This window comes from Rhipicephalus microplus, chromosome X, assembly GCF_043290135.1.
Source record: "Rhipicephalus microplus isolate Deutch F79 chromosome X, USDA_Rmic, whole genome shotgun sequence".
Taxonomy (NCBI): Eukaryota; Metazoa; Arthropoda; class Arachnida; order Ixodida; family Ixodidae; genus Rhipicephalus; species Rhipicephalus microplus.
The window spans coordinates 54,458,344-54,474,049 of NC_134710.1; the positions used below are offsets into that span (position 1 = coordinate 54,458,344).

At 47.3% G+C, this 15,706-nt stretch overlaps 1 protein-coding gene across 1 annotated transcript in view; it reads left to right on the top strand.

Moving 5' to 3' along the window:
* Nucleotides 1-15,706, top strand: part of LOC119176057 (NEDD8 ultimate buster 1) — a 61,229-nt gene that overhangs the window by 2,339 nt on the left and 43,184 nt on the right. The window contains exons 3-5 of the mRNA XM_037427171.2: nt 10,611-10,778; nt 10,860-10,986; nt 11,214-11,400. Of these exons, the coding sequence (XP_037283068.2) occupies nt 10,611-10,778; nt 10,860-10,986; nt 11,214-11,400 (482 nt within the window). The remainder of the gene's footprint in view (nt 1-10,610; nt 10,779-10,859; nt 10,987-11,213; nt 11,401-15,706) is intronic.

Genomic DNA, 15,706 nt, shown 5'->3' on the forward strand with positions numbered 1-15,706 from the left:
CTCTCTCTCTTGTCGGGCTGCCCCCAGATGATTCTGGCTGCTGGGAAGCTGCCCACGATTTCAATGTCTGCGTGCGGGTTTCCTATTTTAAAAAATTGGGAGACCCTTGAGCTTCACCTTTAAGAGTTGAACGCAATAGCAATATCCTGTTCCTCGTGTGTACTTAAAACACTTGGTGCATGAAATGTTTTTGAACTTGCTATGCACCCACTACATGGCCTAAAAGGCCCGTAAACTACCTCCAATACGTTTTCAAACATTTCAAGTAAACATGTGCATCATGTGCAGAATATCGTTGCAGTCAATGATTCGACATGTGGCAGCGCTACGAGCCACCGGTGCGCCACAATTTACAAGAAACAATCCCTCTTTCTTTCTGGGCCTTTCGAGTCTCTGCGCTACGCGCTGTACGAATATGTCTTGCGTGCCGTTCAAATATGCTGTGATTGGTCGAGCAAGAGCCTACGACTTCGGGTTAGTCAGCAGCTATTCGCACTGCTTGTTGTTGTTCGTCGTGTTGCGTGCGGACGGGTCCATTGTGTTGGTGACTTTTTGAAAACATGCACGCAACGCAGGGTACATAACTGCACGATTTGTATAAGCATGGGCCGGCACGGCAGCCACGGTTTGCCAACTAGCACGCAGTTGTTGTAGGGACAGAGCAACGGCAACCAGAAGTAGACTGTGTTTGAAGCAGCGCGTCAGCGGTGACAATGCCCTGCAAGATTCGGAGGGGCATGGCAAGGGCTCTCGGCGAAAAGGAAAAGTGTCTTTTGCAAAGGATACTATGGAGTGTCACACAGGAGGGAGTGAAAGATGCAATTGTCACGGTTTCAATAATCAAACGTGTTGAACTCCACTATTAAAACTCCGCTTCAAAAAATTCTCATGGCTCCATGTTTGTCGTACACTCGTGCACAATTTCACACCACAATCGGATTTTGACCTCGGTGGGGGAGGGGGGGGGGGGCTTTAAGGGAATGGGTGCAGTAACGTCTGTGCTATTTGTAGTGGGTGGCAGACTTTAAACCATGAAGTCATTATTATAATCAAAGGTTCTGACACCCGATAGCATTGTATGCTTGTACCATGCATTATCACTGCTGCACCCCGCCGTGGTGGTCTAATGGCTAAGGTACTTGGCTGCTGACCCGCAGGTCGCGGGATGAAATCCCAGCTGCAGCGGCTGCATTTCCAATGGAGGCGGAAATGTTGTAGGCCTGTGTGCTCAGATTTGAGTGCACGTTAAACAACTCCAGGTGGTCGAAATTTCCGGAGCCCTCCACTACGGTGTCTCTCGTAATCATATGGTAGTTTTGCGACATTTAACCCCGCATATAAATCATTTGCACTATCACTGCAATATTTCATGTTGTATTGTGAAGCATGTATCCGGGACCTGTGTCACGTGTAAAGCATGAACGTTACTTTCACTGTATTTCCAAGCAGAGGAAGGTATTTTCACTGTACACTTAAGCAGACGTAAGGCTGCGTGGTAGAACACGCGCTTGTCGCGCTAACGACCTGGGTTCGATTCCCACTTGGACCTGGAATTTATTTTATTTGCATCTGTCTCGATTTTTTAGTCGCGCACAAGATCATGATTTTTTGCTCACATCCAACGGTGCCGATGCTAGAATTTTTGTGAAATGAGCTCTTTAACGCTATAGTGTTTAAGGCTTCGATTTCAATGCCACCTAAGCTTGAGTGCTTTAGGTGCCCCCCTTGCATTGGAATATTCATTTAAGATTTAATGTAGGCGCTTCGAAGTGACACTAGGACTGGTCACAATGAATGATGCTAGCAATAATTATATAATACATTGAAGCATTTACAATTATTTTCACGATTATTGACGACAGAGCTGCAAGTTACAGTACACAAACAAAAAAAATCATTATTGCGGGTGGGGTCCTTAAGTTAGAGGGGTTATTTGGTATTCGGCAGGAGTTCACATTTCTCATTGCAGCTGTGTTCTGACGACTTTTCCCCGAGTAATACATTATTACAAAATCTTAGTTGATTGTAACATTTCTATTTGTTTTTGTGTATTTTTTCTAATTTATCATTTATAGGCCCTTTAGAAGAGAATACATAAAGAATGTAAAAAACAAAGGATATGTCATAACACCAGAATAATATGTGACAGAACAGCTGAACAGTCCAGAATAAGATAATCTGATTGTTGAAAGTTATGTGAAGCAATTGGAAAACTGAGATGAATAAAAACATGTACAATAATAAACACAGGCACTATTACCAGTATTGATACAAAACATGTCCAGTGAAGAACAAATATAAAAAACTTGCATGTGAGATCACAGACAGGTTCTCTGCGCTGGGTACCTGAAGATGGCGGCCACCATGACTTTTTATCTCGTTTGAGAGTGCCAGTGCAAGGGATGACAGAGAGTCATTCACCTCTCTCATTCTTTTATGCTGTCTCCGCTTCCTCCTGTTTGCCAGTCGAACCAAGGGGGAACACGAAGAATTGGAAGGGGTACTTGAAGATGGCAACCACAGTTAACTCAAATGCAAGTTATGTATACAGAAAGTCTTTAGACAGACGCTGTATACATTCTGTCTCTTTGTGTTGTAAAACTCCAATAAGAAACTTGGAGGAATGCTATGGAGCCGAAGCTGTACCCACCTTTGTCACTGATGCTTGCACAGGTATTACTGTCAAGTACCTTAAGCCCCGCCGCGGTGGTCTAGTGGCTAAGGTACTCGGCTGCTGACCCGCAAGGCGCGGGTTCGAATCCCGGCTGCGGCGGCTGCATTTCCGATGGAGGCGGAAATGTTGTAGGCCCGTGTGCTCAAATTTGAGTGCACGTTAAAGAACCCCAGGTGTTCTAAATTTCCGGAGCCCTCCACTACGGCGTCTCTCATAATCATATAGTGGTTTTGGGACGTTAAACCCGACATATCAATCAATCAAGTACCTTAACTTGCAGAGAAAGAAAAATTTTGTCTTAATATTTAGTGAGCTTAATTGAATGGATCATGGAGCATTCCTTGGGCTTGCTGAAAAAACATTCTGTGTAAAGCAGACAAGGCTATAAAGCGACTCGGCCCAATATTGTAGCCACGCATGCCGCGTGAAGGCTACAGCGAAGTGCCGTTTTTTAGGCAGCCTCTTTTAAAACGAAAGGCGGTTCTCTTTCTTGTAGGTGGGCAGGCGTCTGTCATCCAATGTTGCAGAAGATTATTGACGAATAGCCAACATAAATGGAAGAGCGCTGTTTGGATCAGATGCGATTGGTCCCGCTGACACTGGGTATAATAGTTGTTGCAGTTAGATAAACCGACTGAAACATCGAAGAGCTTCGTTGCAAGTATAAAAAAAAAGGGACTCACTTCTGTTAGAGGCCAACTGTCATCTGCTGAACCCTGTGCATCAGCATACGTTCGAGGGAGAGCACATTGAAGTTTGCTTGGAAGTTTAATGCAGCTCACGTCTCCTGTTACGCTAACACGTTCTTTGACAAAACATGCCAGATGGACGTCATGATCCTGGGCAACACATGACATATGTATGACTATCTTCTGTCAGGTTGTTGCAAGCACTGAGGAATGGAAATTGCTTTTTTAGACAAGGTGATGAAAAGACTGGCTACTGGAATTGGGTGTAAAGTATAAATGCAATATTGCATTTTTGAAGTGTAGTGGTAGTATGTCATCTTCATATTGTAGTATGCGTCAACTGGGTGGGTTCGAGCCTCGCTCACTGTGTGTGCGTATGTTTGTGTGTGTTACAGTGCATATGTTTTAATCAGAATTACGATCTGGCCATGACCAGAATTTGTAAAATCAGTTTAAAAGTCCAATTTCAGCCCGAACTGGGTGTCCCGAGCGCCAGTGTCGCGTGTCCATTGTGCGGTGTGGCAACCTCCCAGTAGCCTGCACCACACTGGTTCAATAATTATGTATGACACTGAAACAGTGCCACTGGGTTCTTCAATAGGATAGCCCATAATGAGCGCATCATCCTGGAATCTGCAATTTTTAGAAAACTCAAACGTATCTGCCGAAAAATGCAATTCCAATGCTGTTGATGCTACACCAATGGCGCATTGCACAAGAAATCCACCAGTGTAGAATCGGACATAGAAAACCTGCAATGCTGCACTTTTTAGAAAACTCAAACGTATCTGCCGAAAAAAGCAATTCCAATGCTGTTGATGCTACACCAGTGGCGCATTGCGCAGGAAATCCACCAGTGTAGAATCGGACATAGAAATCCTGTAATGCTGTTGATGCTACACCAGTGGCGCATTGCGCAGGAAATCCACCAGTGTAGAATCGTACATAGAAAACCTGCAATGTAGTTGGCTATGTTGACAACATATACTCGCCATAGTAGTCTGTGGCTATTGTGTTTGGCTGCTGACCTGCAAGTCTTGGGATTGAATCCTGGCCGTGGTGGTCGCATTTTATTGGAGGCGAAAATGCTTGTGGCCTATAATGTCTGGTGTTTTGTAAGATTTAGCAGATGCACATTACAAAACACCAGACGGTCAAAATTTCTGGAGCCCTCCACTAGAGCGTCTCTTATAATTATATATGGTGGTTTTGGGACGTTTGACACCAGATAACATGGTTACGGAAAAGAAGAGACCCCGTATCGACGAGGCTGGGGATAAGATGTATTCAAAACCAGCGGTAATGGCGTGACCGGTTCACCAGCGATCGAGCAGAGACAACCCTTCGTCTTCCTCGTCAGGGACACACACGCGTCGCCCCCTAGAATATCAATATACATGCTTGTAGCATAACCCCCGGCGGCACAAGCGTCGTCTCGGCGCATCTAAATGTCAACGTCACTAGGAGAGTTGTAGGGCTTCAAGCGCGCAACTTATACAATATCGGTAGCCTGTTGGGCACATGAAGGCGACGGGGTGGCAGGACCAATTTCATATTTTGCAGGAGTAACTACACGAAGGACTCGGTATTGACCTATGTAGCAAGTAAGCAGTTTTTCTGACAAGCCAACTTCACGGGTCGGAGAGCAGAGCAGGACCAAAGAACCGAGTGAAAAGTGTACGTTGCGGTGTCGTTGGTCATACAAAAGCCGTTGCTTCTCTCTAGAGGTCAGAAGGCGAGTACGGGTGATTTCGCGTGCATGAGCGGCCCGAGTGATAGCGTCCATGGCATATTCACTGGTCGGTACTGCAGGGGACGGTATGATGGTGTCTAGAGGCAATGTTTGTTCTTGGCCAAACATCAGAAAAAATGGAAAGTAACCGGCAGTGTCATGGCGCGCATAATTGTAGGCAAATGTGACTTACGGCAACACGAGATCCCAGTTGGTGTGGTTGGTAGAAACATACTTAGCGAGCATGTCTGTAAGAGTTCGATTTAGACGCTCCGTGAGTCTATTGGTTTGCGGGTGGTATGACATAGTCAGCTTGTGTCTCGTTTTATAGGACTGCAAGATGTCGGCTATGACCTTCGACAAAAAGGTGCGGCTACAGTCTGTAAGCAGCTGCTGTGGGGCTCTGTGTTGCAAAATCACGTCCTTGAGGAGGAAGTCGGCAACATCTGTGGCGCAGCTTGTCGGAAGAGCTTGTGTGAAGGCGTAACGTGTGGCGTAGTCGGTGGCCACGGCTGTCCACTTGTTACCCGAGGAAGACAAGGGGAAAGGGCCAAGTAGGTCCAAGCCAACGCGGAAGAACGGTTCTGACGGAATGTCAAGTGGTTGAAGACGTCCGGCGGGACGTGTCGATGGTGTTTTGCGGTGCTGACATTTCTCACAAGCTGCAATGTATCTTCTGAGTGTGCAAGCCCTGGCCAAAAGAAGCGTCGGCGTTATTCGGTCGTAAGTGCGTAACACAAGGTAACCAGCAGTCGGAAGGTCATGAAGTTCATGGAAGGTCATGAACTTCCTAGCGAAGGTGTTTTGGAATGACAAGCAGCAGGGTCGGCCCATCCGGCTGAAAACTTTGGCGGTATAACACACCATCGTGGAGCACGAATGAGCAATGGGACTGATTGGAAGATGGTGATTCCAGGTGCTCAACGATAGCACGCAAGGACGCATCATGGGGCTGCTCGTCACCGATGCATGTCATTTGTGAAAGGAAAAATACGCAAGGCTCGGTGTCAGCGTGTGCACAGTGCTTGACTCGGCAACCGGGTAGCGGGACAGGCAGTCTGCGTCTTGATGTAGGCGTCCGAACTTGTACGTCACCGTGTAGGTATACTCTTGCAGTCGCAGAGCCCAGCGCCCGAGCTGGCTGGTAGGATCCTTCAGTGACGTAAGCCAACATAGTGCATGATGGTCAGTTATCACAGAGAAATCGGTGCCATATAAATATGGGCGCAACTTGGAGACTGCCCAAAGAAGAGCAAGACATTCACGCTCTGTAATGGAATAGTTGCGCTCAGCAGTTGTGAGGAGGCGGCTAGCGTAGGCAACAACTCGGTCGTGTCCCCGTTGGCGTTGGGCTAAGACGGCTCCGATTCCGTGACCACTAGCATCGGTTCGGACTTCTGTCGGAGCGGATGGGTTAAAGTGAGCCAATATAGGTGGAGTCATCAGTAGCGTGATTAAGTGAGAAAAAGCAGCAGCTTGGTCGTTACCCCACGTAAATGTGACGTCTTTCTTCAGAAGCTCTGTGAGGGGTCGAGCGATGGTTGCGAAATCTTTCACAAACCTTCTAAAATAGGAACAAAGTCCTACAAACCTCTGGACGTCTTTGACTGACTGAGGTACAGGAAAACTAGTGACTGCACGAATTTTCTCGGGGTCTGGCTGCACACCAGAGGCGCCGACAAGGTGGCCCAACACTGTTGTTTGCCGGCGTTCGAAGTGGCACTTCGACGAGTTTAATTGAAGGCCTGCAGTGCGGAATATGTCGAGAATAGCTGACAAACGCTGAAGGTAGGTCTCAAATGTTGGGGAATGTACAACGAAATCGTCAAAATAACAAAGACATGTTGGCCATTTGAACCCTTGCAGCAGAGAGTTCATCATGCGCTCGAACGTGGCTTATGCGTTGCATAGCCCAAACGGCATAACCTTGAACTGATATAGGCCGTCTGGAGTTACAAACGCAGTCTTCCCTTGGTATTTTTCGTCGACAGCAATCTGCCAGTAGCCGCAACGTAAATCTATTGAGGAAAAGTATCGGGCGCCGTAGAGACACTCAAGAGCGTCATCGATGCGGGGTAAAGGGTAAACGTCCTTTTTCGGGATTCTATTCAGATGGCGGTAATCCACGCAGAAGCACCACGTGCCATCTTTCTTTTTAACGAGCACAACGGTGGACGCCCAAGGGCTCGAAGAGGGTTCAATAATTCCTTTGGCTAGCATCTTGGTGACTTCTTGTTGAATTACTTTATGCTCAGTGGCAGACACCCAGTATGGTCGCCGATGAATGGGATGAGAATCATCTGTGTTAATGCGGTGCTTGACGATCGAAATCTGGCCTAGTGGACGGCTGTCGATGTCGAATATGTCACGGTATGAAGCCAGAAAGCAGCATAGCATGGATGACTTCTCAGGTTTGAGGTCCTGGTTGATCATGGAGCGTAAGGTCGCATCGAGGCACGTGGCATCCTGCGAGCAATGTCGGTGATCGGGACATACGTCTGCCGTAAAACAGGTGACGTGGTCGTCAATTAAGGGTCTTAGCGTGGCGACCGAAATTCCTTGGGGTAGCACTTGTTTTATGAAACCGAAATTGATGACGGGTAAATATGTTTGGTTAGAGGCCATGGTTACGACGGAGTGTGGCGCAGTAATGTCACGCGCCAGGAGAACATCGGTAACCGGCGTCACGATATAATTACCGTCGAGCACAAGAGAGGGTGTTGCCAATTCAATGAATGGGAGAGCTTTAGGCAGTATCCGGAAGAAGTCAGTCGTGCACAGGCTGTTCGGGAGTTCATGGTTATAATCCGAAAGAAGAGGAAGTTCTAGGCAGAGATTACCGCCGGCACAATCGATCCGGGCAGAATGCGTCGATAGGAAATCCATGCCGAAGATTAGGTCCTGAGGGCAATTTTCAAGCACCGTAAATAAAACGGGTACATGGCGGCTGGCAATGCTAACTCGAGCGGTACACATTCCAGTGATTGCCACAGTTCCACCATCAGCTACACGGAGGGCTTTAGTTGCTGCAGGCGTGAGGACTTTTTTGAGTAGTCGACACAGGTGAGCACTCAGTTTGGAGACTTGAGCTCCGGTATCAACTAACGTCGTCAAAAAAAATACTGTCCACATACACCTCAATCAAGTTCGTATTAGTGGGGAGTGTCAACGGAGGATATGGATCAATCGCAATTGATGCAGCACTACCTCTCGGAGCTGCACTGTCTAGTTTTTCGTTCGAGAGGATCCATAGTTGACCGGCGACGGATAGCGGCGTGGTTGGGGTGATGGGGAACAGCGGCGTTGAGGTGATGGCGAACGAGCGGTGGAGCGGCTGTTAGGCATGTCGGAAGAAGGGGACGCACGGCTGGGCGAATACTGACGGAGGTCCGCGTATGGCCGAGGAGAAGAAGAAAATTCGCTCCAGCGGTGGGGCGTCCAAGTGCTGCGACAGTAGCGGGAGACATGGCCAACTCGGTGACAGCGAAATCAGATTGGCTTGTCGTCTGCTGTTCTCCATTCTGTCGGATTGGGGGATCGCGGAAGAAAATATGAGTCATGGCGCGGTGCATTTATTGCCGTCGGTCTGGATGCGGGTCGGGAGACAGAGCAGGCCACAGGAAAACCGAGCTTTGCAATTTCTTGTCTCACGACGGCTTAAATAACGGAGACCGCTGGAGGCGTTTGTGCGGTGCCATGGTCGAGTGAAAGTGAAGGAAATGGCGCCGGACTTGATGCCTCAAGCTCCCGTCGAACTATACATGTCACGTTCTCCTGCATGGGTGGTGCGGCACTGAGATCGGTGCAGGTAGATGTAACAGCCGTGTTTGGTAGCCGCGTAAATTGAGGGAGGACACGGCGGCCTTTGGCCCTTTCGAAGCGGTAACATTCTTTAATAATCACATCGACGGTCGTGACGTTAGTGTACACGAGCAAGTTGGTGTCGTCTGCGATGCCCTTGAGTTTGTGACCCACCTTGTCACTCTCTGTCATTCGCTCGTCCACTTTCCGGCACAACGCGATCACGTCCTGCATGTACGAGACATACTCAGTTGAGGACTGCACACGAGTGGCGAGTTCTTTTCGCGCTTCCATTTGGCGACCGGACGGGTCTCCAAATATGTCGCATAGTCTCTCCTTGAAGGTATCCCAGCTGGTGAGCTCGGTCTCATTGGCGTCGAACCAGACACTTGGGGTGCCGTCCAAGTAAAATATTACGTTGGTGAGCATCATGGTAAGGTCCCATCAGTGTGTCTGGCTAACACGCTCGTACATACGGAGCCAGTAGTCAACGTCAAGTCCAGGTTGTGCTGAGAATGTACCAGGATCATGAGGGGTGGGCATCGTCAGGTATGTTGTGGCTGGAGCTACAGATGGAGACACTGACGGGTTTTCGTCATTGGTAGCTATGGCTGGAGACTGAACGGTGTGGCTACTGCGGAGCTTCGTGGTGAAGACAGGGAACGTACCACCTACACCAAATATGCTACGGAAAAGAAGAGACGCCGTATCGACGAGGCTGCGGACTAGATGTTTTTAAAACTAGCGGTAACGGTGCGACCGGTTCACCAGCGATCGAGCGGAGACAACCCTTCATTTTCCTCGTCAAGCACACACACGTGTCGCCCCCTAGAATATCAATATACATGAATGTTGCAATATCATTTATTTTGCCAATACAAGGTGACAGCACTGGATTACGCTCAGCCGGCCCTTTAAGTGCATCTTGTAGGGGAGCTCACAAAAATGCAGGCGATTCCCAATCATGCTTTGCTGCTTATTTCCTAGTAAAACTAGCAAAACCTAATCTTATTTCATGGAACATTCTCATGAAATGTCTTCTTTGAAGGCCTCTCTAGTTGGCTTGAGCAATTTACCATGCTGCAAGCAGGCATTGTTTCAAACTAAAGAAAAGAAATGCTGGCCTGCTAACAGCAAACGAGTGGTCGCATGCTCGCTCCCAGGACAAAGCCGTAGCTTGCAGTGGCTTTACTCCCGGGTGCTTGAAACGCTATCAGGTTCCCTCGAGTGAAGGTGCATAGCTATAGCATGCAGTGAGACGCAAGCAACCAGAAATATGAGTAGCCAGCAGCAACCGTCAGCATCACCATGTTACATTAAAAGGCAACCGCAAAACATTGAAGGGAGGTGATGTAATGCACTGGGCAGGGCATCACTAATGGCAATGCCCTTTCCTGTAAAATGAAGCAAGTTGAGGGGGAATGTGTGAGAGAAATAGTGCGATCGCTGTATCTCTGGTCCTACTCCAGCTTTTTGAAAAATTCTTTCTGCTATGTATTGCTTGGAGGTGTTCGACTCATTTCAAGGTGTTTTTAATGCCAAGCATGAGGGGTGGTTCGTGACCCCTTTAGATACTGCAGGCTTGGAAGTTGGCCATGGACTACTGCTATTTTGTCACTTGAGTGCTGAACACTGATATTTCATGGCCCACTGTCGATTTTATATAGAGGATTACTGTTGCTTTTTTCATTTAATATAATTTTGATTGTTCCAGGAACAACGCAAGGATTTTGAACTGATTGAAGTTGTGCTTCAAGATAGTGGTTGGAAGTTGCGAGAAATAGTTGCTTCCATGTGTGGAGTTGACCCATCCATGGTTAAATTGATTTCTGGTGGCAGAGTGATCCAGAATGGCAGTTCCTTACAAGATCAAGGCATCAGGGTAATTAAGATTGTGGAATTTTCTTGCCACTTGTCTGGATTTCATTTCATTGCTTCTAATGAGTGTCTCCTTCTTACATAGCATAATGGGCAGTTGATGGCACTGGTTCTTGTGGAAACTGCTGATGAGGCAAGGGATCGAGAAAGGCAGGAAGTCGAATTGAGTAAAATTCGTGAGGATGCTGGCCTTCTGTCCTCTGTTGATTCAGGCAAGTACTCAGAGTGCTTAAGCATATTCTTAACCCACTCATAGGCAATGCTGATCTCTTGGCACAATGTGGTGAAGCATTCCACTAGCACTTTTACATCGCTATCCTACTTTCTTTGTTTTTCCAGATGACCCGAGCAGCAGATATTATATATACTCTTGGCACAATGTGGTGAAGCATTCCACTTGCACTTTTACATCGCTATCCTACTTTCTTTGTTTTTCCAGATGACCCGAGCAGCAGATATTATATGCAGATAGCTGACCAATCCGGAAAGCCCATTAATCTCCCCCTGGCAGAAAGGAAGGCTCTTGGGGTTGCTATGGTCCTTCATGAGAAGGGTCGTGCAGCTTTGAAACGGAAAAAGTACAGCGAGGCTTTGCCACTGCTACTGGAAGCTGACAAAGAATTTAGGTACGCTGAAATTTGATTTAAAAGTCACTGTGGCCCACTCATTGCTCGGCTTAGTTTAGAGACAGGCTTCAGTCAGTTTTAAGTGTAGCTTTTGTGTCACTTGTAGGAAATGTCATTTAGTTTGTTAGCATGGAAAGTACACTTATCATTACGTGAAAAAATTGAAAAACTGCAAATAACCTTTAGTCAAACTTAGTAGCCTGGTTAACAGTATTTCTTTTGAGAAGTGTTCATTGAACAACTGACTAAGTGCACATCAAGTTTTAATAATAATATTGTGTTAAAGCCAAAGACTTTGTTATTTGTGGCAAACTATTTTCGATACAGTCGTTCCTTCTAAAAAAACTTTTGTCAAAGAAACTTTTTTAATGTGGCAAGCTTGTGGAGTGCTGTTTTTAGTTGTCCAAAGGCAGCTGTTATTTTTGGTTATTGAAAGTTTGTTGTACTTATTCAGAGTGTAAAGAGCCTTCTTTAGAAATTTAGGGCCAATTGGTAGAAGGTATTCACGTGAAGTCATCAACATCAGTCATCAATGCTCATGGTCTCGTGCTCAAATGCCATTGTTAGACTGCAACCAAAATTCTCGGCAGCAAGTGTTGATATTCTTCTATAAAAAGGGCTTAGGGAGTTGCGGCGCCTCTAATCGGGCTGTCGTATGCCTGATTGCTGAATGACCATGTCAGCACTTCTTGGCACCACCTAAAGAGACACGCCATTCCGCTGTCTGTGTACTGGTGTGCAAGGGGTGTTTTGGATGGTCTCTGGCCATCCAAGTGGCCATATGGATTTCGGACACAGGGTGCGCAGCGAGTTCTGTGAACGTGCAGCAAGCGCTTCGACCTTCAAAACGGTGATCCCGCCACTAGCGTTCCTTGCAGGTGACATCGAGTGCGTACTCATTTAGAACAAGAATCCTGCCCATTTTAATAACTTGCTGCTTATGATGAGGTTCTAGTAACGAATGTCATTTGATGGCTTGAAATGCAAGATAAGGTTTGGAGAGCACTGCCAAAACTTGCTAGTGAGCTGCTACCAGCATAGCTCGACAACCTCTCATGAGTCGACTCGCTCAGACTCTGATTGCGCTGCGAATTAGTCTGAATGAGTTCAGTTGGGCAAGGTTTTGCGGAGTCCGAGTCCGATATATTGTAAGCGTGAAATATATTTCATGAGCTCGTCTTCTGTGTGAGCTCTACATTACTGTCGACTTTATGTTGGCTCGCATTTGTACTCGTGTCTATACACACGCACAGATACTTCCCCCGCCGCGGTGGTCTAGTGGCTAAGGTACTCGGCTGCTGACCCGCATGTCGCGGGTTCGAATCCCGGCTGCGGCGGCTGCATTTCCGATGGAGGCGGAAATGTTGTAGGCCCGTGTGCTCAGATTTGGGTGCATGTTAAAGAACTCCAGGTGGTCGAAATTTCCGGAGCCCTCCACTACGGCGTCTCTCATAATCATATGGTGGTTTTGGGACGTTAAACCCCACATATCAATCAATATCACAGATACTTCAATGCACTAACTACTCTCGTATGCCATCTCATTGTTTATCAAGAGGTGGGAGTTAAGGTAGGAAAGGGTACCTTGATTGCTTCTACGCACAAATAATTTCGCAAGAGATTCTTGATAAAATGTCTTGTGTAAGAAATGTCTTTTAATAAAAATGTATTTACTGGATTGCAACCACGGTTGACTTGTATTTAAAGCTATAGATCAAGAGATGCCACGTAGACCACTGATTGTGAGATATGTGGGTTAAAGAGCATTGGTACCATGGCCAAAAAAGTTCATTATATGCTAACAGAATTGTGACTTGACTCACTCAGACTCTGATTAAGCCACGATTTCGGCCGAGGAAAATTTTGGCGAATCTAAGCTTGATTGGGCCTTAAGTGCAAAATATATTTGAGCGAGTCTGAGTGAGCTTCAGATTTGAGCTGACTTTAGGCCAACCGGGAGGGAAAATTCGACTAGAACTGGGCAGAGGTATCATGCAGTGAGAGCACAGACAATTTATCTGCTACAGGGATTCTGCTTGATTGAGCCTTAAGTGCAAAATATATTTGAGCGAGTGTGAGTGAGCTCCAGATTTGAGCTGACTTTAGGCCACCCAAGAGGGCAAATTCGACTAGAACTGGGTAGAGGTATCGTGCAGTGAGAGCACAATTCATCTGCTACAGGGATTCTGCGTGCATCTGGAGAGCGGGTGGCAGCGTTACAAATTGGTACAGTCGACTCCCGGTAATTCGAAGTCGCTTAATTGGAAGTTTCGGGTAATTAGAAATGAGCAAGTGGTCCCATCAGTTTTGCATGCAATCGTATAGAAAAAAATGCTCGATAATTCGAAGTTAAAAACCCATAATATTGGTTAATTAGAAGTTTTTTCAATCGACAGTCTCGTCGCGACCGTAATTTTACAGTAAAATGGGGAACTTTTCATATGCCAAAACATCTGCCGGACCGCGCTGGTGTCTTCGCCATCACTACTGTCCGCAGCGCCACAGATCTTGAAGCGGCAATCTTTTTAACGCTGGCGAATCGCATCGGCGGCATCGACTGACTCTTTAGTTGACTTTTGTCGAGTCTCGAGTGTGTCACCGCGTCACCCGCGCGCTGGGTTGATTCCACACGTGTTTCCGCGCTTCTGATTTTGAGTGTTGTGGTGGTGACGTACGTTTGATAATGGCAACTCGTGGCCCTTACCGAACGCTAGACCTAGCGACGAAAGTCGAAGTCTTGAAGGAAGTTGACCAGGGAGGCACCGCCAAACAAGACATTGCAAGAAAGTACGGCATTAAGCCTAACACGCTGTCGACTTTCATAAAGAATAAGCGCTCAATATTGGATGCGTTTGAAAGTGAAAAATTCAAGACATCGCGGAAGCGGATGCGCACCGGCGCCTACCCCGAGTTGGAGGAAGCACTGCTGATTTGGATCGGAGAGGCACGAAACAACAAACTTCCTCTCAGTGGTGAAGTCGTCACGGCAAAAGCGTCATCGCTTGCTGAAATGTTGGGCATCAACGACTTCGCTGCTTCGGATGGGTGGCTTACGCGTTTCAAACATCGCCACGACTTGATTTTTAAAAGCGTGTGTGGGGAGAAGGAGTCAGTCGATGAGGAAACGTGCCTGACATGGAAAGCGGGCAAGCTTCGCGAGTACCTCGAGGAATACCAGCCGGCAGACATTTTTAATGCAGATGAGACTGCGCTTTTTTATCGGCTGCTACTGGACAAGACCCTGACATTTAAAGACGACTGTTCTGGAGGCAAAAGAAGCAAAGAGAGAGTGTCAGTGCTAGTCGCGGCGAACATGACTGGCACAGAACGGTGTCGCCTGCTTGTGATCGGGAAGGTGCTTTAAAGGCGTGAAGACGCTTCGTGTGGATTATGCCTCGAACAGAAAGGCGTGGATGACATCCGATATATTTAAGGACTGGATCACCAAACTCGACCGCAAGTTCGCGCAATCGAGCCGTAAGGTGTTGTTCCTTGTGGACCAATATAGTGCCCACATGAACGTACCTGCCTTGAGTGCCATCCGTCTTGTGTACCTGCCTGCAAACACGACGTCCGTGTTGCAGCCCATGGACCAGGGCATAATAAAAAATGTGAAGGTATTGTATAGGCAGCATCTCGTCGAGCGCATGCTTTTGTGCATGGACAACTCGTCGCAATACGAGGCGAGTTTGCTTAGTGCCATCAACATGCTAGCGCGAGCTTGGACCCGCGTGAAAGAAGAAACCATCGCCAATTGTTTCCGGGCCTGTGGTTTCATGGAAAACTCGGGGGATGCTTCTCCTTGCGCGCCAGTGGAAGTGCAAACAAATGAGCTCGACGACGGTAGCTTTCGCGCCGCTCTCGGTGACGTCCGTATTGACGAGTATGTCGCTGTGGACGGCAACGTCGAAACATGCGGTCCACTAACGGACAGCGAAATCGTGCAGATGGTTCGGCCCGATGACTGCATTCCTGAAAATGACGATGACGACGACATCGGAAATGAGCCACCACCGAGGGCTGCCGATGTAGCTGCGGGTCTTGCTCTTGCGCAGCGGTTTTTTGTTGGAGAACACAACGCCGAAGATGCACTTCGACACGTGTATTCCTTACAAAACTTGCTAGCCGCAGCCAGATTCGGCAAGCAGAAGAAGATGACAGACTATTTTTCCTCAAAACTGTCGCGCTTTTAAACTAATAAAAGTGCCGTTTTTAGTGCTTTTTGCTTAATTCGAAGTTCGTTTAATTCAAAGTTTTTTGCGGTTCCCGTGAACTTCGTATTAACGGGAGTCGACTGTAGTACACA